The 27,422-nt window shown below is 41.8% G+C and overlaps 1 protein-coding gene across 1 annotated transcript in view; it reads right to left on the minus strand.

Annotated features, from left to right (window-relative positions):
• Window positions 1-27,422, minus strand: part of ush2a (Usher syndrome 2A (autosomal recessive, mild)) — a 184,947-nt gene that overhangs the window by 20,604 nt on the left and 136,921 nt on the right. Inside the window, exons 67-74 of the mRNA XM_085764102.1 lie at window positions 24,664-24,862; window positions 16,238-16,345; window positions 14,501-14,684; window positions 12,171-12,328; window positions 9,943-10,101; window positions 9,282-9,444; window positions 6,632-6,849; window positions 6,398-6,534 (exon numbers count right to left, since the gene is read on the minus strand). Of these exons, the coding sequence (XP_085620228.1) occupies window positions 6,398-6,534; window positions 6,632-6,849; window positions 9,282-9,444; window positions 9,943-10,101; window positions 12,171-12,328; window positions 14,501-14,684; window positions 16,238-16,345; window positions 24,664-24,862 (1,326 nt within the window). The remainder of the gene's footprint in view (window positions 1-6,397; window positions 6,535-6,631; window positions 6,850-9,281; window positions 9,445-9,942; window positions 10,102-12,170; window positions 12,329-14,500; window positions 14,685-16,237; window positions 16,346-24,663; window positions 24,863-27,422) is intronic.

Raw genomic sequence — 27,422 nt, forward strand, 5'->3', positions numbered from 1 at the left:
CTGCAGGGGTCTGGAACAGGCATGCCCACTTCACACCGACAGTCATGATTGGCTTTGGCGGTTCTAGACCCCAGGAACAGCATATTTGATGTGTGTGTGTGTATATATATATATATATATATATATATATATATATATATATATATATATATATATATGTGTGTGTGTGTGTGTGTGTGTGTGTGTGTGTTATGTGGCCAAAGACCAATGGCCAAATTCTGGCGAGTGAGGAACAGTATGCTTATCCACAGATATGTCCTGAGATTGAAATGAGCAAGCATGTGTTTGTCTCTTTAATTTTATCAGAGCTTTATTTCATTAGACATCTATACAAACAAAGACTAAATAATGTTTTGTTTGTTTGTTTATTTGTGTGTACAAGGTGGCTATAGTTTAAATTGAGAAGCAGTATTCGAAAGAATATAGAACATCCCATTGATGGCTGTAGAAAGACAAAAGCAAAATGAGTTTGTTTGACATGACCGGGATCACGCTGAAATTACACTTGATGGAAGACTCGTGCAAAATGTAAACACAGACCAGCATCTTACTAAGACTACAGCCTTTTTCTGGCAGACTTGTCATCTTTAAACCCCTCACCACCGATCGCTGGACATTATGCTGACAGCCAAATGTAAACACAGAGACTCTGCATTCATATCCAGGCTCTGAGAGGTTGGCAGGAACGCCCCCTCCAGGCTATGGTCAAACATACTGCCCACTTCCAAAACAAACACACACACACACACACACACACACACACACACACGTACGTTCCTTCAGAGTTGAAAAACATCACAAATATACTAAACTCATTTTTCTCTCTCTCTTTCTCTCTCTCTCTACACACACAAACACACACACACACACACACACTCACACACTCAGCATTCCTCTAAAGTGATGACCATCATATCATGGTTGCAGTGCTAAACACCCATTAAGACAAGTGGAGAGCACTAGACTGGATGGTGTAGCCTCTTCACAGACAGACACACAATAACACACAACCTGTCATTACCCAGCAAAGGAGAGTGTGTGTGTGAGAGAGAGAGCGGAAAGAGAGAGGGAGCATGAGAAAGTAAGAGAATACAGACTAAACTCACTTGAAAAAAAAATCACTTGACAGAGTGAGAGGGAGACAGTACAAGAGGGAATGGAGGGGCCAACGATGGAGGATGAGAATAACATAAAAACTGTAATTTGAGACCGAGGTAGAGAAAACCCAGATGGAAATGCAGAAATGGAGGGAGGCCTGAACAGTAATGGAGCGACGAAGGGAGGAGACAGAGAGAAAGATTGCAGCGAGGAGAGGAGGGAGTGTTGCAGCCTGATTATTTGCCTGTTTATGCAGAATGCTGAGAGCCCTCCAATCAGAGATGGAGACCTCTAACTAAGGGGTCTGATAGGCCGAGGGCCTCACGAACTCTGCATCTGAGTCTCCTTATCCTCTCCTCTAATCCTTTCCTTCCTCTCTTCACCTGTCTCCTCCACTCTCACCCTCCTCATCCCTCTCTCCTCACCCTCTGTGCACTCAGCTCTGCATTCCTCTCTTCCCTCCACTCCTCTGGCTCTCCCTCATTTGTTAAAGGGTGTCACTCAGAGCAAGGGCAAAGCCTTGTCATTCCTATTGTCACTCCCGTGGTTAAGCGACGCAACGGAGACAACTGAGCAGAAAGTGAGCAACAAGTGAAGGAATAAAGCTGTTGTTCAGTCCTGTGTCCATGGCATTAACTTACTTTATCTACAGATTTAAAGAAAGAAATCGATAAAGTCATTTTCTAAAGATACCTACACAGTTTCTATCCTATGTTTTGATTTTGCTATGTTAAGCAAAATCTATTCTGGATTAATACATTTTTACCGATATCACAATAAGAGGAGGAGGATTTTGCTTCACTAATAGAGCCTATAATGTTACTGGAGATAATTTACATCTACATCTCAACAGTGTGAGGCTCAGCTGTACTAGCTGTACTTCAGGTCAACCAATAGTATCCAGCAAACACGTCCACTATTTTATTTGTCCCACCTCATCTGGTTGGTAACCAGTAGGTCTCCACCCTACCCGACTGCACCCAGAGTCGGCTCCAAAAAATCAAACTGCTGCGACTGAAGTAACCCTAACCCTAACATGCCAACTGTGCCCAACTAGTGCCGACTGGTGCAGACTAGGCCTGATTGTGAATCGTGGGTGTGTTCTCAGTCCTTTAGGTGAAACTGTATCTTTCTTGATCATGTCCTTACTGTGCATTCCCAAACAAACCTGTGACCAGCACAATGAACATGCATGTTTACAAATTCCACAACCTCTGCATCTGTATTCATACCTAGTGTTTCATGCCATGTGATCATGTGTTCAACACTATTACTTGTTCGTTATCATGCGAAACAGCTGCAGGCCGTTCATGTCTAAGTACACAAAACATATTCTGATAACATGTTCATACTTTTGTAAGTCTCCTTGCTGTGCATGCCAAACTAGACACGTTCTAATTGTTTATATGACACACACACACACACACACACACACACACTGAACCGCATGTTGGCTTTCAGACACAGTTCGCCGGCTGGCCCTCGCTGTCCCGCGCTCTCTGACGGGCTCTTAATGGTAAACTAACAGATTGTAAACATGCTGCTACCTCTCTCTCTCTTTCTCTTTCTTCACTCTCTAAATTAATCACTCTCTCTCTTTCTCTCCTTTTTCTCTCCTCACACACCTCTTCCCCTCAACTCTCTCACTTCCTCCTTAGCCCCGTTCACTTCGTCTTTCTCCCTCCATCCTTATCGCTTCTACTCTTTTCCTCTCTCACCCTCTCTCTGTCTCTCTCTTGCTTTTCCTGGGGTATTTTTTAAACAATGTGTCCTTCATGTACGGTTGGTTACGGGGCGTACAGAAGGACATCATTAGCGCTGGTGGTTAAGCTGTAATTTACACCATTACCGAGGTAGGGGCCATTTTTATTGCCTAGTAAATTTCAGCTCTGAAATATTTAGACCATATGGCTCAATTTGTGTAATAACCTTAATTTCCAAGCACCCTTCAGCTCCCTTCAGCGCCGGCTGTTGTTGGCGGATGGTGGAGTGGTGCGTGTACACGTTTGTATGTGTGTGCATGGTTTGGGTTTGGAACACACATACACACAGACACACACACACCTTCACGCACACTGAAACATGGGCACGGTAAAATGTTAACGCATACTCTACACATAACCTCTTACATACACATTACACACCATCTTACACACACACTGGCTGATTCATTCACTCACATACACACACACACACACACACACACACACTAACGGAAACACACACGCACACACACACACGTATGTATGCATGGCGGTAACAGATTAATAGGGTGTCAGCTTGTGTTTGGGTGAGGGAGCGTCAGGCGTCGGCCAGATGGTTCTCAGGGATGATGACTGTCAGGGGTCCTGCTCTGATCAATGGGATGTATTAATACAGCACACACGCACACACACACACACTGTTGCACATGCATACAAACAAAAATATGTAATGCACGCACACACACATTCTCACACGCAGTCATATTCAGACATATGTATCCATATAAAGCAACACACACACACATATGCACACAGAAACACACACATATATGTATGCACATGGTCTCCCTTCACCAATGATCCCAAGGGCCACGGTGTAACATCTGGAAGAGCCAAGGGAGGGAGGAAAGTACAGAAGAGTAGAGGGGGAGAAAGAGGGAGGTGGTAGGCAGGGAAACACAGGAGGAGGCAGCAGGATGCAAGAGAGGGGACGAGAGTGAATGAGAGGTGGAGGGAGGTGGACAAGGAGTACGGGGAGTGATGGAGTGAAGGCGATGGAAGAGGTACAGAGAAAGGTTAAAGTGCAGAAGAGGTAAAAGAAGGTAGAAGGTGTGTGTGTGTGTGTGTGTGTGTGCAAATGACAAGGGAAAAGGAAAGACAGGATGGCTCATGGAAGAGAGAAGAGGATCATGGGGAGGCGTAAGGTGAGTGGCAGGTGCATGACACAATCCATGAACCAATGAAACCAAGATGATCGGTGACTGGAAGAATCTCCAGCAGGAAGGATGGAAAATAATGAAGAGAAACATTAAGTATGAGAGAAGTAAGAGGATCATGGGCAACCTGACACCCTGTGTGAGAGACTAACATGTCTGTCAGAAAGGTGTAAGGCATGGAGAGAGAATGTGTGTGTGTCTGTGCCTGTGTGTGTGTATGAGAGAGGCTGTGTGTGCGACTGTGTGTGTGTGTGTGCCAGGCGGCACGTAGGGATCTAGTGAGGCAGGCCGCCTGCGCTTCGTACCCTCATTCCGTCCGATTGCCATGACGACCCCATTAATCAGCCAAGCTGGCACAGAGCAGGGTTCCCAGCCCAGCCTGAGATCAATACACACACAAATACACACATACCAAATGGACACACACACACACACACACACACACACACACATGCACAACAATACACCCACAAACTACAGAGATTATGAGCAGTAAAGGAAGGGTGGATCAGTGAAGTTAAAAGGTGAGAAAAGGCCAAAATGTCACTTCCGGAAAACTCTCATTAAGGAGATTAAACAGATTAAAATGAAAGATCATCCTGTAGTTACAATATTTAAGAATAGAACAACTTCAAACAATGATTTTTTTTGTTAGCATTCAGAAAACTACAGCTCTAACTGAGTTTGACTGCAACAGTTTTTCCCTTACCCATTCATTCTCTCTCTCCGATTGTAGCTCCTTGTTCCATTTCATTTTGTTGTGTATAATGTTTGCAGATGTTTAACATACAATTGTCTTGGCTTATGGAAAACTGTGTTTAGTTAAAGCTGCAAAAACAAGCAATATAGCAATATAAAAAAAACACAGCAATATGCAACACAGCAATGGTCTTTTTTTCCTTACCACTACAATATAGTCCTTAAACTGACTGATTGTCTGCAACTTAACTTTTTTTTTTAAAAGTCAAACCCAATACATCAAAAATCTTAAGTTTGCTGGAAACATTGTTTCTCATTTTCACTTTCTTTGTGTGTTCCTAAACAACGGAGTGCATGTGGCGAAGGCAACTGTGTGACAAATGACCGCCACCAAAATAAGTCTATGCCATGTCAATGAGCCTCTCACACACCCACACACACACACACACACACACACACAAACTCACGCACGCACACACAAACACAGTGTTCCATATCAATGAGAAGGTGAAAGGTCTCCATTTACATCTTGTATTAATTATGAGTGACAAGCCAAAGGTCACTGAGGGAGAAGAGGCCACTCGTATGGACAGAATATAGATCTATACTTCTACCTCTTCTCTTCCTTTTACTCGCCTCCCTCCTTCCCAGATCTATCACTCTGTCTTGCCCCCCTTTTGTTCTTTCACTTGTCTTTTTCTCCCCCCTCCACTTCTCTCTTTTGGTCTCCCGCTACCGCTCTCTTCTCTTTTTTACCTTCTCTATTAACTCTGTTCTTTGTTCTGCCAATCTGGCTCTCGGGTCTTTTGCCTTTTTTCTCTCTTTAAATGTTCATACATTGATGTTTATTTCTATTTCTCTTTCCTCTCTCTTTTATCATCATGTCTTGTTTGAATCTCTATTTATCCCATTTGGTCACTTTTGTTTCTTGTCTCTCTTTACTTTTCTCTTTTATGTCACAGAGACAAATCTGAATTATATGATAATTGCTACAAGCAGAATTACACAAACTAAGTTTCAGACATAACACACACACACAGGTGTGTGGCGGTGTGCCGACAGATGCTGGCCACTGTTGACAAATATCTCATTGCAGCTTTGGGTGAACTTTGCCTGCTACTGAGCTGCCAGCTCCTATTTAAACTGGATGGCGTATACAGTATATGTGTGTGTGTGTGTGTGTGTGTGTGTGTGTGTGTGTGTACAGTACATGTGTGAGTCTGTGTGGGGGAGTTTTTGTGTGTGCTTGTGTGTCTTGGTGTGGTTTGCGGGGGCTTGCTCATAGTTATTCCCTCAGTGCATCAGGCATGGCACAGAATTGTGGGAAGGGCCCTGGAGAATAGGCGGCCATGGGCTGTGTGTGTGTGTGTGTGTGTCTGTGTCTTCAGGCCCCTCACTGGCAAACAGATGGCACCAGCACCACAGGTAGTCCAAATTTCTTTACATGCATCCAAATGACAATAGACACATTCACACTACCTATCATATATTGCTCTCACAAAATTTTGAATGCGTGAATGAACTTACTATTGCACAGAAACCTGTGCAGCAAAGGGATACCACATACAACAAACACCTAGAAAACAACAAGCACCAAGGAAGAGACCCTCACAGAGAAATGCATGTCCTTCTCATCCAGCAGCACTGTCTGTGTGTGTGTGTGTGTGTGTGTACATTTACCTCCACAGTGAGAGCAGTAACAGCAGTTGAGTTGAGCGTTGGGTCCTGTTGGTGCTTCTTGTAAATCAGTCTATAATGTGAAATTAGACCGTTGGGCTGTCGAGGTTCACTCCATTTCAGATGGACTGAGTGAGCACCTGTCAAAGTGCAAGGCATGTGGGACTGGTGCAGTGATTCAATACCAGAATATTTTCATGTGACAAAAAACATTTTCATGTGACTGAGTGAACTCACCAGTGGGTGTGACTGTGGGAGGAGCCATGTCTTCTGGTACTGCCTGTAAGGTCTGGGCCAAAGCCCACTGGCTCAGAGCTGAGCCTTTGGAGTTGTGGGCTCGTACCCTGTACTGGAAGTAGCTGAAGGGTCGTAGGGTGGGGCTAGCATCAAAAAATTCAAGGGGCCCTCTGGACCAGATGAAAACCAGGAGCTCCTCCTCTGTTTCTACTGGACGCCTGTGAAAAAATTAGTAATAATTTTCTGAAATTGTGTTTCATATACTTAAAGGGGAACTATGCAAGTCCGCTTGCTTTTCCGCTGTTTTGGTTACGCTGCTCTCAGCCATGTGCATTTGTTTACAACGAAGCCGGCGAAAAATCAATAAATGGAACGGTGGATAACGTTACATAACATATACGATGTTACGACGTGTGTGTTTGTGTAGTCTTAACCGTCATAAACAAAAATTTATGGGTTACAGAGTGCGTTTGTGTCGCGGGTGCAGAGACGAGAGCTGGGACACCGGGGCGGCGACCGAGTAACTACACTGATGTTGCAAGGTTGATTTTCAGCTGTGAGACGCCAGGTGAAGGCAGAGAGCCTCCGTTCTCACTCGTAACAAGTCACAAGTCACAAGTCATGTAGTTAACGATCACAATTACTCCGGAGCTTTTTAATTAAGGCAAAAATGTAGCATAGCCACGGGAGAAATCCTGCTTAGTTCCTCTTTAAGTTGATTTTTTTTTAATCTATCTAAAAACGCTATAATGAAAGTGATGTTGAATTGAAACCACTGATGGTAATGATGTAACTAGCCTTTCTGATATATCACAGTCATGAGAACATGATGTCACCATGACCTTGAACTTCGCACTTTGTCCACTGAAATCTCATCGTTTCATCTTTGGGTCCAAGTGAATGTTTGTGCCAAATTGGAAGAAAGTCCCTCCAGGCAGTCTTCAGATATTGTTTCCAAAAACAGTGACCTAGACCTCTGACCACCAAAACCAGTTAATCAAAATCAGAAACCCTCTCAAACTGTCTCTTTTATGAGATCTCATTCACAAGAATGGGGTGGATGTATGTCTGTGTAAAGAGATGGGAAACCTGGAAACCTGGCTGTCACCAACATGGACACAAAGAAATGGGATCAGTATGTTAAAGGAGTGTAGTAAAGTGTCTCAAGTGTGTTGTATAAGTGTTTTAATATATTTTAATATAGCGTGCTGGAAACAAACACACTTAGTTGTGGAACTGAAATTAATGTGACATCACGTCTTAAACATTATGTGTAAGTCAGTGGCTGATGCAAGCGCGACGATGTCTTGGTAAGCCCCTTTGTCTGTGATTATGCAGGGTTTCACACAGGTGTGTGTATGTGTGTGTGTTTGAGAGAGAGAGAGAGAGAGAGAGAGAGAGAGAGAAAGGGAGAGATTTTCCTATTTTATCCAAGTCCCTGTCTGCCTGAGTCTGATCATGCCAGGTGTGTCAGTGTGTGTACTGCTATGCTAATGTGTGTTTCCTGAGGAGTTAAAGGGCTTAGTCTGGTCTGACCCTGCATACAGATCACACACTCTTTGGTCAACAAGCAGACCACGACCTTCAGCACGCATTGAACACACGAACACACACACACACACACATTGTACGAAGACTGACCAGCAGACATTTGCCTGGAGACACATAAACGAAACTTCTCGACTCCTCTATAGACCGTATATGTGTACATTACATGTAGGCAAAGAGTATGTGTGTGTGATGTACTGTCTGAATGACGTCTGGTTAATTACTGTTCTGGAGATGACCACATCACCACACAGGTCTGTACAGCACATAGGAATGTAAAAGCATGAAGTGTAGTTGTTTCTATGACTGCTTGTCAATAGTGATCATCTGCTTTCGATACACTCTCTAATGATCCCAGAAGCCTTTGCTCCTTATTTTTTTCTGACAGTGAGTAAGGTGCAAACACAAAAGTGCCTATGTACACTCTTCAGAACTGACTTTTGGCACTTTTACACTAGCGTGGTACGGCGCGGCCTACTTGTTTTTTTTGCTTTCCCACTAGTACCTGGTACTTTTTTGGTAACGCCTCAGCTCTGGTTCCAAGCGAGCCGAAGCGATACTAAACGTGATGTCAGCTGGCTGCCTTCCACTGATTGGCCAGAGTGTCGTCACTGCTGGAAGAGTCATGAGTGCGACTTCCGACACGAGAATCAAACCTGCTAAATTTAAAAACACACCAACAACAGCGCCCACTGATCTGAACCGAGACTGTTGTTATTCTTTCATGTGAGTTAAATGACTGCTGTGTGGAAAACCACGCTATGGTCCGTGATCGAGGTGCAGCCGAGTGAGTTTGGAGGATCGAAAAAAGAGAGCGAGACGACGCAGCAGCTACCGCCGTGATATGATGACCCCGCCCCCGCTGTGGAGGAACTATGAAGAACTCAGCTGTAATGGAAAAGCACCTAAACTGAGCCGTGCCAAGCTGTACCGTGCCGTGACTGTGTAGTGGAAAAGCGCCATTTGATCATACAAATCATTTGCCTCCTAAACCGTTGGTATTGGTTTCCTATAACCATGAAGGTACCACAGTCAAGCACTGACAGTTCCCATTACAAACCCATATTGTAAAAATGAAGGCAGCAGTAGCTGTGTATGTTACCTGTATATATGGTAGGAGGTGATTAATCCATTTGGGTTTTTGGGGGCTGACCAGTGGATCTCCAGGACATTGGCTCCAGCTGCCTTCACAGTCGGGGGTGGCTGACCTTCTGGAGCCGCCTCTAAAGTTTGCACTGAAACACCCAGTCCAACTCCACACCCCTCTGCAAGAAGCAACACAGGGCAAATAACAGAAACAGACACATATTCATTACATTTGGTTCTTTTACAATAACAGAACAAATCTCATCTACAAAGGCTTCTCCCTCAGTATGACCCCATTTATGTAGCATATCACAGGTCAGCGTGGTTACACATGCTGTAGGGCTGGAGATGAAACACCTCAGCTAGAGCATGATATACTAGAGGCCTGAAGAAAAGAGACCACTGGCTACAGCACAGGGCTCCTCACCCCTCACATCATAAAACACAGCAAAATGTAAATGTTAGACATTAAATGCATATAACAAGGCACCATTACCATCCTCAAGCCTCTGAACCATGTGGCCACAGAGAATAGATCTATCTATTTCAACTACATTCACAATTTTAATCTCTGCTATTTACACTAGTTTCTTTGTCATTCATTTCCTCAATTAAAACGTGTGTGAGGCTTTATTTTCTCGACAAATAGCCGATTTTTCCAATTAAAAGATATTTACCGATCTGACAGGCTTGCACTCTGATGTCGTAGCTCGTGAATGGCTCCAGACCAGTCACAATGTGGTGCAGGTTTTTCTCAGCATGATGCACTATGGAGCTGTTGCTTCCTGGATTAAATAGGATGTTGTATGTTACAGGCTGTCTGCTGTTGAAATGAACTGTGGGAAAGGAGAAAGACACACAATAAGACTTTCTTTAGTTTCTTTGTTTGCTGTAACAGAACCAAAACACAAGGCAAGGTACAGTATGTCATTTTTAGCTGACCCTCCAAGCTACATACATGGACTGTGACTTTTTTTTTTTCTTCTAACTTGTGACATTCATGATGGTGCAACTTTAAAAACAACGAACCTATTCATGTTGAAATAAATTCTAGTCTCCACCATTATTTTTCTCAACAAAGGATTCAGCCTAAATTAAACAGGCTGTAACATTAACTTGTCTGACTTGACACTTACTTGACTAGACTATAATAGCTATTTCTTCCACTTTGAAGAGAAGCCTATTGGTTTTAATTGAATATGTTGAGGAAAATATGGTTGATAAGCACTATAAGTACAGCAGCTGGCTTCCTATAACTACATCTACATATCTGCTAATATTTTTGTCTGGACACTGAATGATCTAGCCTTTACAATCCTGGCACTGTGGCCTCACATCCAGACAAAAAACACACAAATGTATACATATAGAGACACACACACAGATACACACATGCACTTAGACTTTGTTAATATTCTCACCGGAGGTTTTTCCATAATTCAGGCCTACTGTATTGTGATGGGTTATTCAACATTCATGAACTCTTGATATCTCGAGAACGAACTGATTACCAGACAAATGAAAGACTTCAATTATTCACCCCCCAACTCACATATGCACACACACACCTACACACACACACCTCTGACTCTAGCACATGGACCTTTTTATATGAGCACACTTTAGATGCGTTAATACACTTTCACATAGTCCACACACACTCAGAGATATTTATAATGCATCTCTCTTTGATCGGCATGTTGCTCAGTCAGGTTTAATTGTGACTGTGATGTAGGTTAAGTATTTAAGTTATTATTAAACGACTGATAAGCTGCTTTAATGTCTTCTATTTCTCAATCAGGATTTCAAAAATTACAAATACACACATATAGAGCCCCTTCACAACATAAAACACACCTCCACACACACATCTGATCCTAGACTAAATGGCTTTCAGTGGCCATACGCAGTGTTTTGGCACTCAATGCATGCAATGTATGCATAAGACACAAACACAAGCATATACATGCACAAAGACAGACACTCTGTAAGAGGTTCAGGCGAACACACATACACGTACACACACAAGTCGAAAACACTCCAGACTCCGGGCTCAGGGAGTTAACCAAGCGTGAGAACCCAGCCGATATTTCCTCACCTTTAAAATCAACCCGTAATAACGATAGAATAGGCCTGCCTATGGAAATATCTCCACAATGACATGCACACACACATATGCACACGCACACACACAGACACACACACACGCATGCAAGCACACACAGGCACGCACGCACACAGGCTCTCAAATACACATGTATAAAGATGCATACATAAACACAGAGACAAATATACAGAAACAAAGACACACACACTCACACTCACACATGCACACACACAGAGTGAAGTGTCTTTGCTAGTTGGCCGTATAAGCAGTTTCTGAGATAGGAAATCAGCCTAATGAGAGAGTAATAGTCAATGATAGATGGGTTAGGGCAGACAATCACTGCCCCATAAGCATGAAAACTCAGCCAAGTGTATGCTCATGTAGGCCAGTGTATGTGTGTCCAGGTCCTGAGAGGCCAGAAGGTGAATGGAAAACTACTCCGGGGCTTTTTTTCAGTCAAACCCTCAGTCTTATTCCGTACCAAAGAAAAACGTTTATACTGTGAATATAATTTTTTGTCTTGTAGAGCTAAAGCCTATGAATATGACAGGGTTTTTTAGTATTGGTAACACTGAAAAATCACTTCATGTGTATCAGATTAACACAAATTACAAGAAAATAAGAAACCATCTCAGTCATAGTGTATTGTATCATTTAAGCTACGATTCAGCCATCCATCCATCCATCCATCCATCCATCCATCCATCCATCCATCCATCCATCCATCCATCCATCCATCCATCCATCCATCCATCCATCCATCCATCCATCCATCCGTCCATCCATCCTGCTACTCACCAGGAGGGGTCCAGGCAAGAGCGATGGAGTAGGGACCTAACACTGTCACATTGTAGGGAGGTGAGATCCCAGTTGGGCATGAGACTGGAGTCTTTATAACATATTTGTCACTCACACCGGTCCCACCCTCAGTAGCGGCCTCCAGCTCATACACGTACCTAAAGACATGGAAAAGGCAAAAAGAGGTGAGGAGAGAAGAGATAACAGAAGAGGGGTACAGGGAAATGAGAGATCAAGGGAGAAGTGGAAGATAATTTCAACGGGCTGATGCAAACACAGGACCGGGTCAGAATCATGGCCCAGATAGTCAAAGAAACAAACAGAGCTTTATTATTATGTACAAAAGTCAGCAAGTGCATACATCTGTGTGTGTATGTGTGTGTGTCAATACTATGACCACACTTAAGGACATTTTTTCTGCTTCTCCATCACACACCTTTCCCTCTCTCTTTCATCTGTCTTGTTGCCTCTCTCGACCCACTCTCTACCTCTCCTGCCCATGACATCATAAGATAGATTTCCCTTTTAAGAGCGCGTGGCTGGCTGGTGCTAAAGCCTACATTAGCTGTGTAAGTGGGCCACCATTTAACATTAAAAGCCTTTAATTTGCTATAAACTCCGGCACACATGCATTAATAGGCGCCGGTGTTGGGTTATTGTTCCTGCGCAGAGCGTTTTAAACAGGAGGCCATTAGAACCTCTGCAGTGGGTTAGAACAGCGTCAGGAAACGCTAGTAAAACCCATATGTTACTTACACACACACACTCACACACACATAGAAAGACCTGAGGAGAAAAACATAAATAAATACACCTCAGTGAGATACACCAACTAAGTCAAGGAGAGAGGGCGAGCGAGAGGCACAGAGAGAGGAGGAGAGCAAAGCAGTGAGTGAGTGTGATGGAGAGTGAGAATTTTATCATGGCATAAGGTTTCAGTGGGAGAATGAATTTAAACACTTCATCACTGCAAGATATTTACTTAAATGTAAACACCGCCTTGGGATATCAAAAGTAAAATGGTGTGTGTGTGTGTGTAGGTAATCGATGAGTGGGATATTTGCATCTGTTTGGTTGTGTGTGTGTGTGTGTGTGTGTGTCTGTGTGTGTGTGTGCGCGTGTGTCTGTCCTGCGGGGCCAGCCAGAGGGAATAGGTTAATTCTCTCGTCATCTTAGACACTTCCTGGGCTGCCGAAGCAAAGTGACAGCTAATCAACATTGTCATAAATAATCAATGGCCACTTTGAGCTGTCTCACGCACATACACATGCACACACAGAAAGGCATGCTATGTACACACACACACACACACACACACACACACACACACACAAGCGAAAACACACACAAGTCTGCCTGGATAATGGGGCCGGTGCTCCCTGTGTAATTCTTGGCGCAGGGCTAAATTGGGAAAAGAAGGGAAGAAGGAAGGGAATGAGGTAAGAGAGAAAGGACAGGAGGGGAGGGAGGGAGGAAAGAGAAGTGAATAGGAAGCGAGGCAAGTGATGAGAAGTGAAGGGTCAGGACAGAAATGCCTTCTGGCAGACTATCTGGAATTAGGGAAAATTAAACATCACACACACATACAGTCCTATCTTCCTCCTTCCCCCGTTCCTTCCTTTCTCTTTCTCTTTCTCTTTCTCTTTCACACACATGGAGGAGATTGGAGTACTGCAGGGTGTTATCCCAAGATTTCTATGTGGGGTAAAAAGAAAATTGTCTCGGGAGAGAGGAGGCCGAAGAGGAGAGAAAAGGAGAAAGAAAAGAAAGAGAAAGACAGAGAAGAGAGGGTTTCATTTTGCGCTCCCATAATTAAAACAGAAAATCCATCTTGGAAAAAAAAGACACGGATTAGTAAAGGTTAAATGAAAATAAACAGATAAATAAAATCTACGCTCCACTGCTGTCTGTAAGCAAAAAACAGATCTGATTGGTGATTTGAATGCGTGTGTTGGTGTGTGTGCGTGTGGTAATGTTTGCGTCTGTCATTGGTATGTCAAATATTTGCCCATTAAATGACACAAACAAACATATATAGAGAGCAGTGCAGTCCTGAGAGAGAGACACGGATGGGATGATAGGAGAGCTTTTAAAACAGGGTGACCCCAATATAAACACGCACAAACACACACATGCGCACACACAAACGGGAAAAAATTGGGAATTAAAGGGATGATTAATTATGTACCTACAAGTGAAGTGTGTTTATGCGCGTGACTCCTACATATGAGCACACACTCGTGCACGTTTGCGTTGATGTGTGTGTGTGTGTGTGTGTGTGTGTGTGTGTGTGTGTGTGTGAAAGCGTGCAAGTGAATGCTATCCTCTACCTGCGATTTGGCAGGAGTCCAGTGTCGGTGTAATTCTGGTCACGGTGGTCTCCGGTAAAAATAGTGTGACCGTCTCTGTTCAGTCTGTACTGAGAGATGTGTCCATTAGGCTGGGACGGCTGATCCCAGTACAGCTCCACTGCAGATGTGTTTATTATCAGGTGTCTGGGCCTTGACCATACACCTGCAGGAGCAAGGAGAGAGAACGAGGACATGAGCATTTCCCACAGTCATTAATTATTATCATCTATTATTAATTACACAATAATAATAATAATAATAATTAAAATATCATTATTATTAATTTATTTCAATATTGGCGATTCGGTGAATCTCTTGCTGCTCAAATACAATGTGACTGTCTACTCATATTATTTTAAAACAATGCCAATGATGCTGCCTGAAAAAATAAAGGCAATGTATCCTGAAAAACAATACACATACACAAACCAAAGTACACAACAGCGCATCTAAAGCCTGGTGTCTGGAGACTGAGAACAGTGGCATTTATCATCATGAAAATGCAGATTATTAAATTATCTAGGCAACACCAAATTCTTAACAGTGATTTGAACTATAACAAAATCAAGACGGGGAAAGATTATTCAGACATAAATGATGAGATCTTAGACTCATCTATTTGCCTGTGTGCAGGAAGAGAGTTTAATTGACTTACTTTTAATTAAACTTGAATTGTTTACCAATACACAAACATGTCGCAGATATGTTAATTCCAATCACACAGAAAGATATATTTAAGATGATGCGAAACGGTGTGGTGGCATTGTGGCTGACATTGAGACACAAGGAGAAGGGTGGGGTGGTGGCTGTGGAGAGGAGGAGCTTAAAAAAGAAAAAGTAGGAGGCCCATATAAAAATAAATAGAATGAAAGACAAAAGATCCAATAGATTGGTGCAGGGAAGGGAAACGAGAGATATTTAAATTGTAAATAGACAGAAGAAGCACTGACGCCTACAGTAAGAGGAGAGATACATGTGCAATTGTTTTCAAGAAGAGACGCAGAGTGGGTAAGATGTGGAAAACAGATGTGGATGGAACCGATCAAGACAGAGGAGGAACAAGAGAGAGGGCGAAGGTGTGGAGAAGAAGAGAGAAGTTGAAAAAAAAAATGGATGAAGAGAGACAAGGTTCCTAAATTGAAATTATTCAACAAATAAAAATCCAGAAAGCCATTTTAGTCAGACATCAGAACAGCTCCACTCCACTGTAGTCAACAGTGAGGAAGAGGAGACAGGAAGAGAAAGGTGAAGGGTAGAGGGATATGCTATAGGGAGACCAAAGAAGGACAAGAGAGGGGGAGGATTCAAAAAAAGGAGAGCAGTGGGAGGAGAAAAGAGAAGTGAGAGAAGAGCGGACAGGAAAAGGAGAAAATCATCCGAAAGAGGAAATCAGAGAAGAAGACACAGACAAAAGTAGAAGGTAAAAAGACAATTCAAAAATGTAACAATTATTGTCGAATGTCAGTATCAGTTACAGTAAAATGATAATATGTTAAGTTATCAATCATTTAATCATTAACTGTTAATTATCAGTAATATTTGCTACAATGTTTAATACACTATGCCAGTAATCTACATCAACCAAAAGAAAAAAAAAATACATGCAATTCCTAAAATATATACTTTCAAAGAAGGTGTAATAGCTTCTTCGGGATATTGCTGTGTGTGTGTGTGTGTGTGTGTGTGTGTGTGTGTGTGTGTGTGTACAGTATGTACCAGCAGGGGAGGCTTGCAGGGTGTGTCCCGTGGAAGGTGAGCTGGCTCCACATCCGACAGCTGTACAGGCCACCAGCACAAAACTGTAGTTTGTGTACGGCTGCAAACCTGTAGCACCAAGACTTGTGTGAATATTTCCCCTAAAACATCACAAAGGATCGACGACGACACACTTATAAGCACATGCAGAGTGGAATCTTATCTTCATCTTAAGTTTTATTCTCATCACAACGAATTATATCGAACACTAAAAAAAAACAGTGGTGTTCAAAAAATTTAATGGACAGAGTGATAACAGAACAGTGTGAAGAGCTGAGGAGGAAGAGAAGACAGGGGAAAAGGTGAATGAGAGGGAAAGCCTTCTGAGCCTGTATCACCCGCTCTCCTCTCTCTCTCTATCTGTTTCACTCTCCCTCCCTCTGTTCTTTCCACACTCTCTCAACGGATGGATCCATATCTGTCGGTGTTAAATTATGCATGCCATAACTCAATAATGAAACAACGTAAAGATGGGCAGCCGCGGAACTGACATGGGATAGGACCGGTCCAACGCTGTAATGTCATCAGCTTTTGATCTATGATAATTATGATACCTTGGTATGCGTTTAGGCTACAGCGTCCAGACATGATTTATTTATAGGCACCTGCTATGCCGTCTAAAAGAAATCACATAGCGACTGAGTGATCCTTTAACTGCATCCACAGGCAATCAGTTTTTGGTGTTATATTGAAAGTATTTTAGTTAGATTTAAATACCTGAATCTGTTAAAAATCATATATATTCCAAATAAAGTTAGAATCAGTTATTGAAAACCTTTTTTCCTTCACATTTATTTTCTGTCTCATTCTTAATGTTAAGTGGATGCAAGAGGATGAATGGATGGATGCAAATCCTTAATGCTGTCATGGGGGTTGACTGGATATTTTATGGTCATTCACTTAGCCGACAGGCTACAACAGCTTACAAATCAAATTCAAAGGAAAATGAATGAAGTAAAACGACTATTTCAAAAGGATGACTGTGAGAACAGGCTTTGGCACATTATACACTGTGTTCACTTCTTTGTTTCTGCTTTGGATCTACACTAATTTAGGTGAAGCAATAAATATCATTACACTTACAATGATTTCTGATGCATTGCATAAACATTTTACATATTCAGAAATGTCTAATTATGGCTCAATGCAATGGATTTTATTTAAATGTTGTTGTATCGAAGGGCAAACAGACAGTGGGGGACTTTTAAGCACCGGTTGTGAGATACAATTAAAAGTCAATGATATGTTGAATTAATCAAATAAACACACCTGTGATTTGGTGAAATAAAAAAAGACCATAATTTTACCATTTGTGAAATAAATGCCCTTTTGATATAATTTGTGAAATAATCTAAATTATCTATTGCTGTTTTCCGACTGTGTATATTTTAAAGGTTGAGAGACGGAGAGGGGCACCCCACTGTGTGTCTCAGCTGCTATATGCGCATCGGTACCAACCCTGTGTTGACTACATACAGCGGTGAACATACACACACATTTACACACACACAGTCTAATGCACAGCGGAGTGCTTCACCACGGTTTCCTCACGTCTCTTTCTACTGCTTAGCCTGCTTAACATGCCTCGCAGCCTGCCACGCTTAACCCAACCTCTGATCAATGTGTCTGTGTGTGCACGTGCAAATGTTCTTACAATGTTGCCCTGTGTTTGGGTTAAATAAAGAAAATCTGCCAGCCATACCAAAGCGCTAGGGTTGAAGCGTAAGGCTCTGTTACACTATTTAACTGTGCAACTAAGCGTGTGTATATGCGAGTGTGCACTGTAGCATAGTAAATGATATCTACACTGCAAGTGATGTCATTTGTTGCAACACTAAAAAAAGCGGTAACCCTTGACTAGATTTTCGTACATACAGGCTGACAGTGTCCCGATGCGGCCAAAAACTGGGCTGACAACTGTGTTGTAATATTTCTAACACAGTCCAACCCCACATCACATGTGGCAACGGCCTGAGAAGTAATGTGTGCATAATCAAAATGACCAAAATGATTTTAAATGCTGCCCTTGACTCAATTACAGCTGTAATTCAGGTCAGGGAACACGGGGCACTGATCAGAGCACTTGCTTGTAAAAGTTGATTTATCAGTTCCACATTTAATGCTGCAGACTCACAATAAGGAACAAAAAAAAACTCAGCTGATTTTCTAAACACTGTGTCTCATGCTACCTTAAAAACAAACCAATCACATCACAAAGAACAATTATACTTCTCATCCAATGTGCAAACCCACACAACACCTCTGATGTGTCTCGATGTATTTCAAATTATCTGTAACACTCAGCCTGAAGAGGGCAGTGTTGTTCTGCTGGAGAAATAACATTAAGTTGACAATAGTGTGTATGTGTGCATGTGTGTGTGTGTGTGCGTGTTTGTGCGTGCGTGTGTGTGTGTGTGTGTGTGTGTGTGTGATAGAAAAATGGACAGTGTGTGTGTGCACATACCTGTATGTGCGTGTACCAGTGCATACATGTGTGCTTGTGTGCTTGATTATGGAAAGACAGAGGAAGCTTCAATCATTTTAACAGTGATCACTGGGAAGTGAAAAACAGGTGGAGGGCGTTTTGATGTGAGCAACCGCCGGCTCACTAACACTGAGAGAGACAAGGCTGTAACTGTCATTGTCAGAGCTGGACACTGGAGACTGGTCTGTGTGAGACTTTGGCAGTAAGACACAGGAAAGAGTTGGTGCACACATACAAGTAAAAAATCAAAGTATGCATGTGGGAGAAACTCAGAACAAGAGACTTGATTGTGAGACCGTTGTTTCTTTCCATAAGCGTATGTGTGTGTGTTGCTGTGGTGCAGTAAAAAATAACGGATTTAAAACAGCATTTTATTGACAGGTTGCCAAGGCCTATTTGCATTACAGACCATGATAGGATGATGGGCCCTGCCCGCAATACCATGCCAGTTACCTGATACACCACACAGTCAGGAAGACAGTGTGAGGCAGAGAGAGAAGGAGAGAGAGAGAGAGAGAGAGAGAGATGGAGAAAGTAGGAGAATAAGAGAGAGAGTAAGGGCAGAGAAATGTGAGGACAGCTGAGACAAGACATGAAAGTCGCTGCGATGGAAAGAGAAGGAGAGATGTGGTACGCTGAAGCGCAAAACAGGACAGTGACCAGAAGGGGAAAGAGGGAGGGAGAGGGAGAGAAAGAGAAAGAGAGAGAGAGAGAGTGGGGGAAGACAGATAGAAGAGAGCTTTGATAACACCTCTCCTAAATAATTAAGAGTTTGACTTCCTGTCTGTGGCTCCCTAATGCAGAGACCGTCTGGGGTGGAACAACGAGATCAGGTTCACTCTCACTCTCACTCTCTCTCGCACGCACACACAAACACGCGTGTACACACACACATACATGCACAAACACACACACACACACACACACACACACACACACACACACACACACACACACACACACACACACACACACACACACACACACACACACACAGTCAGTACATGGTTAATATCCAAGTCAAAAAAATGTCTAAAATCCTGATTTCATAATCCTGATTGCAGTCCACTGAGACAAATATATCACCTCACTCACTCACTCACTCACTCACTCACTCACTCACTCACTCACTCACTCACTCACTCACTCACTCACTCACTCACTCACTCACTCACTCACTCACTCACTCACTCACTCACTCACTCACTCACTCACTCACTCACTCACTCACTCACTCACTAAATCCTGAGAAGTGCCATGGTGCTTGCAATTTTTGCTTTTAACCAATCCATGAGTTTAATTTTTCACAACTACGTTTAGACCGGTAGAAAAAAAATCTCTTCTTCTCATCTTTCTGACTATACATCTAATCCCTGTTAATTTCCTTTATGAAGCAGGACAGAGTTGAGGCCGATATATGAGGGAGGGTTCTGGCAGGTGTAACATCAATCCGCTACATCACAACCTTCTTTATACCTGTCCCATTGAGCTCCACTGTTTGACTACAGGCCTGCTGAGCTATGGTTAGAAACCAAAATAATTAAAGTGTTACATGGTATTATTGTTAACTAGTTGGCTGAGAAACTCTTTCATTGATGCTGACACCTCTGACAGAAGACAGATCCAGGACTAAGACATGATGAAAACAATTTTCCGCCTCTTCTACTCCTTTTCTCATGTCTACATGCCTGTACCTATAGTACGGACCAATCAGAGAAGAGACTGTGGGGAAAACGCATTAATAAATAAAAGAACATACTCTATTCCCTGCTGTTCTGAATTAATAATGAGCCTACAAAAGACCAATTAAACACATGATTAATGCCATAATCTATATAATTGCAGGCAATAATTCATTGTGAGCTAATGATAGCAATACTTAATATCGATTCACATGGGGTGTCTTTGTACAGTAGTGCTTAATTCTTTCAGTGAAGTGTCTCTTTTCAGAACTGCTAAAAATACTATTAATAAGAGTCTATTTCTTGCTTCTCCTAAGGCAAATCACTGATAAACAGGAAACGGTAGAAGCCTAAAATTTGTTTTGTTTTTTTTAAATTTTACATTCTGGCATCACGAAGGCTGTGGCTTACTGTAATTTTCAGTACAACACTGGAAAAGTGTTATTGTTAAAAGCATCGACACAACTTAAAACATCAACACTGAACTTTTAATGCAAGACAGAAAAATGATTCAGTGTCGATTAAAGCTAAACTTGCCAAGTGCTATCTATTAATGCCTATTAAAATGCCATTTGGCGGTGGGTACTGTTACAGATGGAGTTTTTGCAGCATGTAAAACTTGGTTCATTTATCACGGCCTAAGAAAACCACAAATATGTGCTGCATCTTACATAGTTTCTTATTTTTTAAGCCTAAAGAGAAAGATAAATATGATCTTGTATTTTTACATTACTTTCAATTGTTTCGCAGATGCTTTAATCCAATATACTTATGAGTGAGAGTCATCACTAAATCTTTAGTACAATAGGAGGCTGTGGTACTGCTACTAAGAATCACATCGATTTAATAAGTGCAAAGAGATCAAGTGAAGAAATGCATCAAAAGCGCACAGTAAGTGTTTTTGATATTCTTATTATTATGCAACAGGTCCTCTCAGTTTCAGGTACTGTTTTACTACTAATGTTTCATAATTTGAATAATAACCAGTATTAATATGTTATGATAATGAATTTATGATACCTTTTTTTTGAAACATGAATATCTCACAGACTCCCCATCCATCAGCACAGGGAATCTTTGGGCCCACAGATCTATCAGATCAAATAAGTTACAACACTGCAAGAGTGATTCAATCTAAAATCGACATTTTTGCGGCTAAAAAAAGCACATTACTCCAATTTCTGTGGTTTGAGAGAGCGAGCGTGTGAGCTCTTTGAGTGTCTGTCTCGGAAAGTGGTGAGAGCCGTCAGGGAGACGCAGAGAAGATGAATAATGGCGTATTAAACATTAAGGATGAGGGAGTAGTGTGGCAATTATTTCTGTTCATATTTCACTGAAAACACTTAGTTACATCCATCCACCTTTTCATGTGTCCCACGCCTTTCTCCTTTTCTCCTTCAGTCTTTTTAAAAAAGAGTCACTCTGTGTATCTTCACTCCTTCAGTTTGTATGATCTTTTTATGACTCCAACATTATTTAATTTTGCCACTGAAACTACTCCCCACCTTTCTCCTTGTGCCTACCTCTGTCTGTTCCACTTCATACTGAAGAGTTTTTGAAGAGCTATCACTTAAGGGCAGTTATACTCATTATTGTAAAATCATATCATGTAAAAGAAATACAATGACCAATAGTTACATTACATAACTTAAATAATGAGAATAATATAATAATCAATTATTATCATATATCTCATATGACATATAAATCAAAAATTGCTAATGAAGTTTAGTGATTTAATCTAAATGGGACAAAGTGTAAAGAAAAAGAGAATGAACCTAAACAATTAAAAAAAAAAAAAAACTTATAATTTTAATACATAAATTTACAGAGCAGAGTTGTTTTCTTATGATCTACAGAAAAGGTACAATTCAAGTTTTTTTATGCAGATTAATCTGAATTTACTATATAAAGTTGATTTCTGATCCTTTGTTGTGGTGAAACTGACTTTCACTGTCTCTTTCAACATGCATGTGTTGAGAGCCATGACGTGGAGCTATGAGAGAGAGTGAGACAGGAATAGAGAGAGAGAGAGAGAGAGAGAGAGAGAGAGAGAGAGAAAGATAAAGAAAGAGAGAGAGAAAGATAAAGAAAGAGAGAGAGACTGGTCGAGTGGTGGTTTTGGCTGAATACGCAGGGTTCTCCAGTGTCTCACTGGGGTACAGGGAAATTTCACACACGCATGCTGGTTGCTTACACTGGCACATGGGGCTGGTACAGTATTACAACACATTACCATCTCTATTTGGCATTGTTTGCTTTGCCTCATGCCTACACATACAAACACACATGCTCATGTACACACAACTCCTGACCATACAAGCCAACCACAGGCACCATGGGAATAGTCTATTGGCTACTGGCAAAGCCGACGCCTGGTCCGAGTCCAAAACAGAGCAGAGAGGAGCTGTGAAGGGAAAATGCCAATGATTTCAGCTTCCGAAGATGTCGTCACTTCATCATATGTTGAAATTTAAAAGGGCCTAATCAAATCAGTGAAAGTGAGTCAAGACAGTAAGAACTGTTTGTCTACTATAATGAAATTATCGCAACATATATTATTATTAGTAGTAGTAGTATTTGCCTGTTTTCTCCAAGTAGGTTCTGTTTTATGCAGACAACTAACATTTGCTTAACAGTGCCTCATGCAGATGTTTGTGTGTGTGTGTGTGTGTGTGTGTGTGTGTGTGACTGATGGCAAAGGGCCAGCAACACTGCTCCTCCTCAGGGTAGATAAAACATGATGCACAAATCACCCAGTCCTGACACCACCATGTTTGTGTGCAGATCTACAATATATTAAGACAAGCCAACACTTCTGTTTGTGCGCCTACTTTACCTCTGAGTGTTTTATTAGAGCTCTGCGTCGCAAACCACCTTCGCTCTGCCATTTGTGCACTTACATTTCTGTCTTCTCAAGTGTTGTATGTACAGTGCAATCCTGGAAATTATTCACCCGTGAGTTGTAAGTACAGGATTTAGCATATACTATTGGATATAGCAATTTTGTATGATCAAAACATTTAATAAATTGTCCAAGACTATTGAACAAAATAAAAACAAGACTTGCAAAATAGTAAAATAACACAAAATGTACCCAAAGTGACACTCTTTTATTGCTGAGTGTGTTAAAGATCTTTAAAGTTTACAGGAGCCCCTTTTGATTCTCAATTTGTGGCCTAAAAACAAACTGATGCACTGCATCCCCAGAGAGCTCTACTTTGGTTTCATTTGCCTATAAGACCATTATCCCAGAGAGACTCTACTTATCTATGAAGGTTATTGCAAACATTTGTCTTTTTTGAATCTTCCCTTGAATAGTGGTGTCCTACTTGGCTTTCACCCATGGAGCTCTGATTGTTTTAGTGTGTGATGTACGGTTCGGGCTGAAAGTGACCACTCCAGACTGCTCCAGGTCAGACTGAAGCTCTTTAGATGTCTTTTGTGTGAGTTATTTCCACAAACTGAACAAAATTCTGCAGATTTGACTTTCTCTATAGTGTCACGTCCTGAAGGAGTCTTGACAGTTTATACAACTCTTAAATGTCTTGATAACATCACAAACTGTTCAAACATGATTTTTAGGGATTGTCTTGTAGTCTTTGGAGCTGTTTTGTTTTATAAACATATTCCTAGTTTTAAGCAGCTCTTGTGTATTTTCTATTGTGCAAAGCAGCTGGAAAGAACAAGCCCCAAGCAGTGAATCCATCATTAATTGGTTAATTTGGGTCACATGAGCACTGAAAATGCTTTGTTTGTTGCTCCCAGTCATGCTCTTTCTAAATTGATTTATTTGCATTAACTTCTTAAGATATTTTCAATTCTGTACTTAAAATCATAAAAAAAAAAAAAAAATTTAAATACAATATTTTCAACCAGGATCCTATGTGAGGCTGATATAATGTACACCTCTCTACAGTATTTGAGTGTGGTGACTGTGTTTTCACCCTTTTTTGTTTGTTTACATGTGAGTGTATTTGTGTCTGTGTAAGGCGTTGGCCCAGAGAGAGTGTGGCAGGAAGTTATTAGTTTGCTTTCAGTTACCAGCATGCATGAATAAATGCAAGTCAAAGGGGAGAAAGTGGAAAGAGAAGTGGCCAGGTAAGAAAAGAGAAAAGAGGAGGAGAAGTAGAGATGTGAAGAAAGAAAGAGAGAAAGAAAGAACAAAGAGAAACAGGGAGGAAAAAATGACCAAATGAACAATACAACTTGTAACTTACCAGTCACAGTATGATTTCTGGGTCCATCGGTGTGTGTGACTATGGTTCCAACACCTGTCTGGTTCAAGTGGTACTGCTGTATGAGTCCATTGGGACTAGCAGGTTCAGACCAGCTCACGTGAAGAGAGGAGGAACTTAAAGCTGTCACCACTGGAGGCTGTACACCCTCTGGGAGACCCTGGACTGTGACTGCCACAACCTAAACACACACATGGACATGGAAACACACACAAAAAAGATATAAAATATAACACATTTCTGATGTTTTACAGAATGTAAAAGATGTTGACAACAGATGGATTTCTGCTCTGAACATTTATGATTGTAATTAACATGATAACAGCTGAATAAAAAGCTGCATCATAATTCACTGCTTCTGTTTTTGAGGTAATAAAGACCATGTTCACAACAGAAGAAGACATTTGCTGGCACTGGTGTAAAAAAAAAGAAAAGAATGAGAAAGATGGGTAAAACGATGATGGCCAGCCTACAGCTAAATACTGTATGGCCAAAACTGTGAGAAAAGAAAGACAAAACTACATACCGTAATAAAACTATACTCAGCAAAGCAGTGAACCAACACAGTGACTGTATACTATGTAGTATTACAATCAAGAGTGGTATCCCAGTCTGAGAATACAAGACATGAACAGTTTGTTTTTTCTATTTTGAGCATCACCTCTTCACAGTCATAACACAGACACTCTGCCTTAAAAGACCTACTCCATTGATTTAGTGTTTCTGCATGATTAAGAGTCCCTTTGGCAGCTGTTTCAGCAATTCCACCTGTAATATCCACTTTAATTGTGTTGGCTGTGTGGTTTCCAGTAGTTTTAACCATCACTGCTAGAAAAATTAGAAAACATAACAAAAAACAACAAGCAATCCCACCACTGGGCTCAGGTTCACACGAAAAAATTGCTGCTCTTGCATAGAGTTTTGCGAGCGACTATCTTATTGTAAATTCCTGGCGTAGTATCTGTGGGCCCCTGTGAATGCTGGGTGAATGTGGAGACCACAGAATCACAGGGCAATCTGCTGCTAATGGCAACAGGGATATCCTGCCTTAATAGACTGTCACTAGCACTTCCCCCACCTGTCCCGCTCAGTGCTATGCAATTAGAACAGTGCTACTACAACTAAGGAGACGCACACGCGCGTACACACACACGTACAGCACACACAGGTACATGCAGGTATACACACATGGACGCGAAGAAGTGGAAGAGAGGAAACAGCAGAGGAGGCGGAGAGGAAGACGATAAGGGAGACGCAAGGGGGAGTGAGTGTTTGGGTCTGCTTCCAACTCAGATGCCTGTCAAGATTTATGTTCAAATGTAAACAAAATAAAAGCCATATAACCACCTAAGTAACCATAACTTAAACTGCTTGATGGACAACTTACAGAAGTTGTGTTGCACATACAGTAGATGCAGGGACATTACAGTCAAATAAATGCACCTAAGTAATCTGGGTTCCTTCTGGGTGCAACTTAGCAACTGATGATGCAACTTCACTGTATTAATGCATAGAAAATTGACAATTGAATATTGAATATTTAATGCATGTCACATGTCATACAGTATGTAAACATGGCACAAACAGAAACATTAAAAGCTCAGAGTAATATGACTAAAGTGCTTGCATTCCACAGACTTTATAAAAAACGCTGTGTACATAAGAAAACGCATGCCTCACTAGGTTACTCTTCATCCTGCCCTTCTTTCTGTATCTAAAGGAACAGACACACAGAGGGACAGAGAGGAGAAAAATGGGATTGTGGGAGGCACGCAGAAAAGAGAGAGGGGGGGGGATACTGGACACTAGATGACAGTTTGTTGTAATAGAGAAACTTGTGTTTGGTGTTTTGTGGGAAGGAGTGAGGAGGAGAGAGGCTGAGAAAGGAAAGAGACCACAGTTGGCAGAAACAGGAGAGATCAGTGTAAAGATGGAGAATGACAGGAGACAAATAGCAAAGAGAACAGAACAAAAGGATGTGAAGACAAGAGGAGGACCAATCGCTGTTCCCTCCTCTCTAAGTGACCAACCGTATTAGATCAGCACCTTCTGTTGCCACAGCAGGTGTGTGTTTGTGTGTGCCTGTGTTTGTTTGTCTGTGTGTGTGTGTGAGGGGCTTGATGCCAGGTAATTGCAGTGGTGTATTAGGTTAGCCCAAGTTATCCCATAATTGGGACTGTTTGGCCAATTTTCACTGGTGTACAAACTAATTCCAACTCAGTCTCCCTCCAGCCTCTGCTAAGAGTGTGTGCACGTTTGACTGAACATATGAGAGAACATGGAAGACAAAGACTGAGTCTGTAACTGAGACCACCTCTCAATGGGAAAGTGGTCTCAGACTTTTGGACCCTGCATATCCAGAGTTGTCCTGTTGGTTATTTGGCCCCCTGCTGCTTAATGGAGAACATTTTCAGCACGGCTCATCTAGGGTTGGTTCATTTTCAACTGCCAGGCTCACAGGCAGAGTTGGACGATATGCAGACACTGACTTGACCTCAAATGTGCAGACATCCGCAAACTTTAATTTCTCTTTTCTCTCCAGAATATTCAGAGCTCTGGCTCATCCCTTTGTAGCTCTTTATATTTCCTGATCTCTATAAGTTCCTCCTCATCCATGGGTCATACAACCACAGATGGCAACAGAGACTGCAAGACATGAGGAGAGGGAAGACGAGCTGCGACAGGAGCTAGGACGTACAAAATAACCTTTCAGGGGCTGTTTTGCAAAATGTTGTTGGGTG

This window comes from Trachurus japonicus, chromosome 3 (genome assembly GCF_045865225.1).
Source record: "Trachurus japonicus isolate A0001 chromosome 3, Traja_1.0".
Classification (NCBI taxonomy): Eukaryota; Metazoa; Chordata; class Actinopteri; order Carangiformes; family Carangidae; genus Trachurus; species Trachurus japonicus.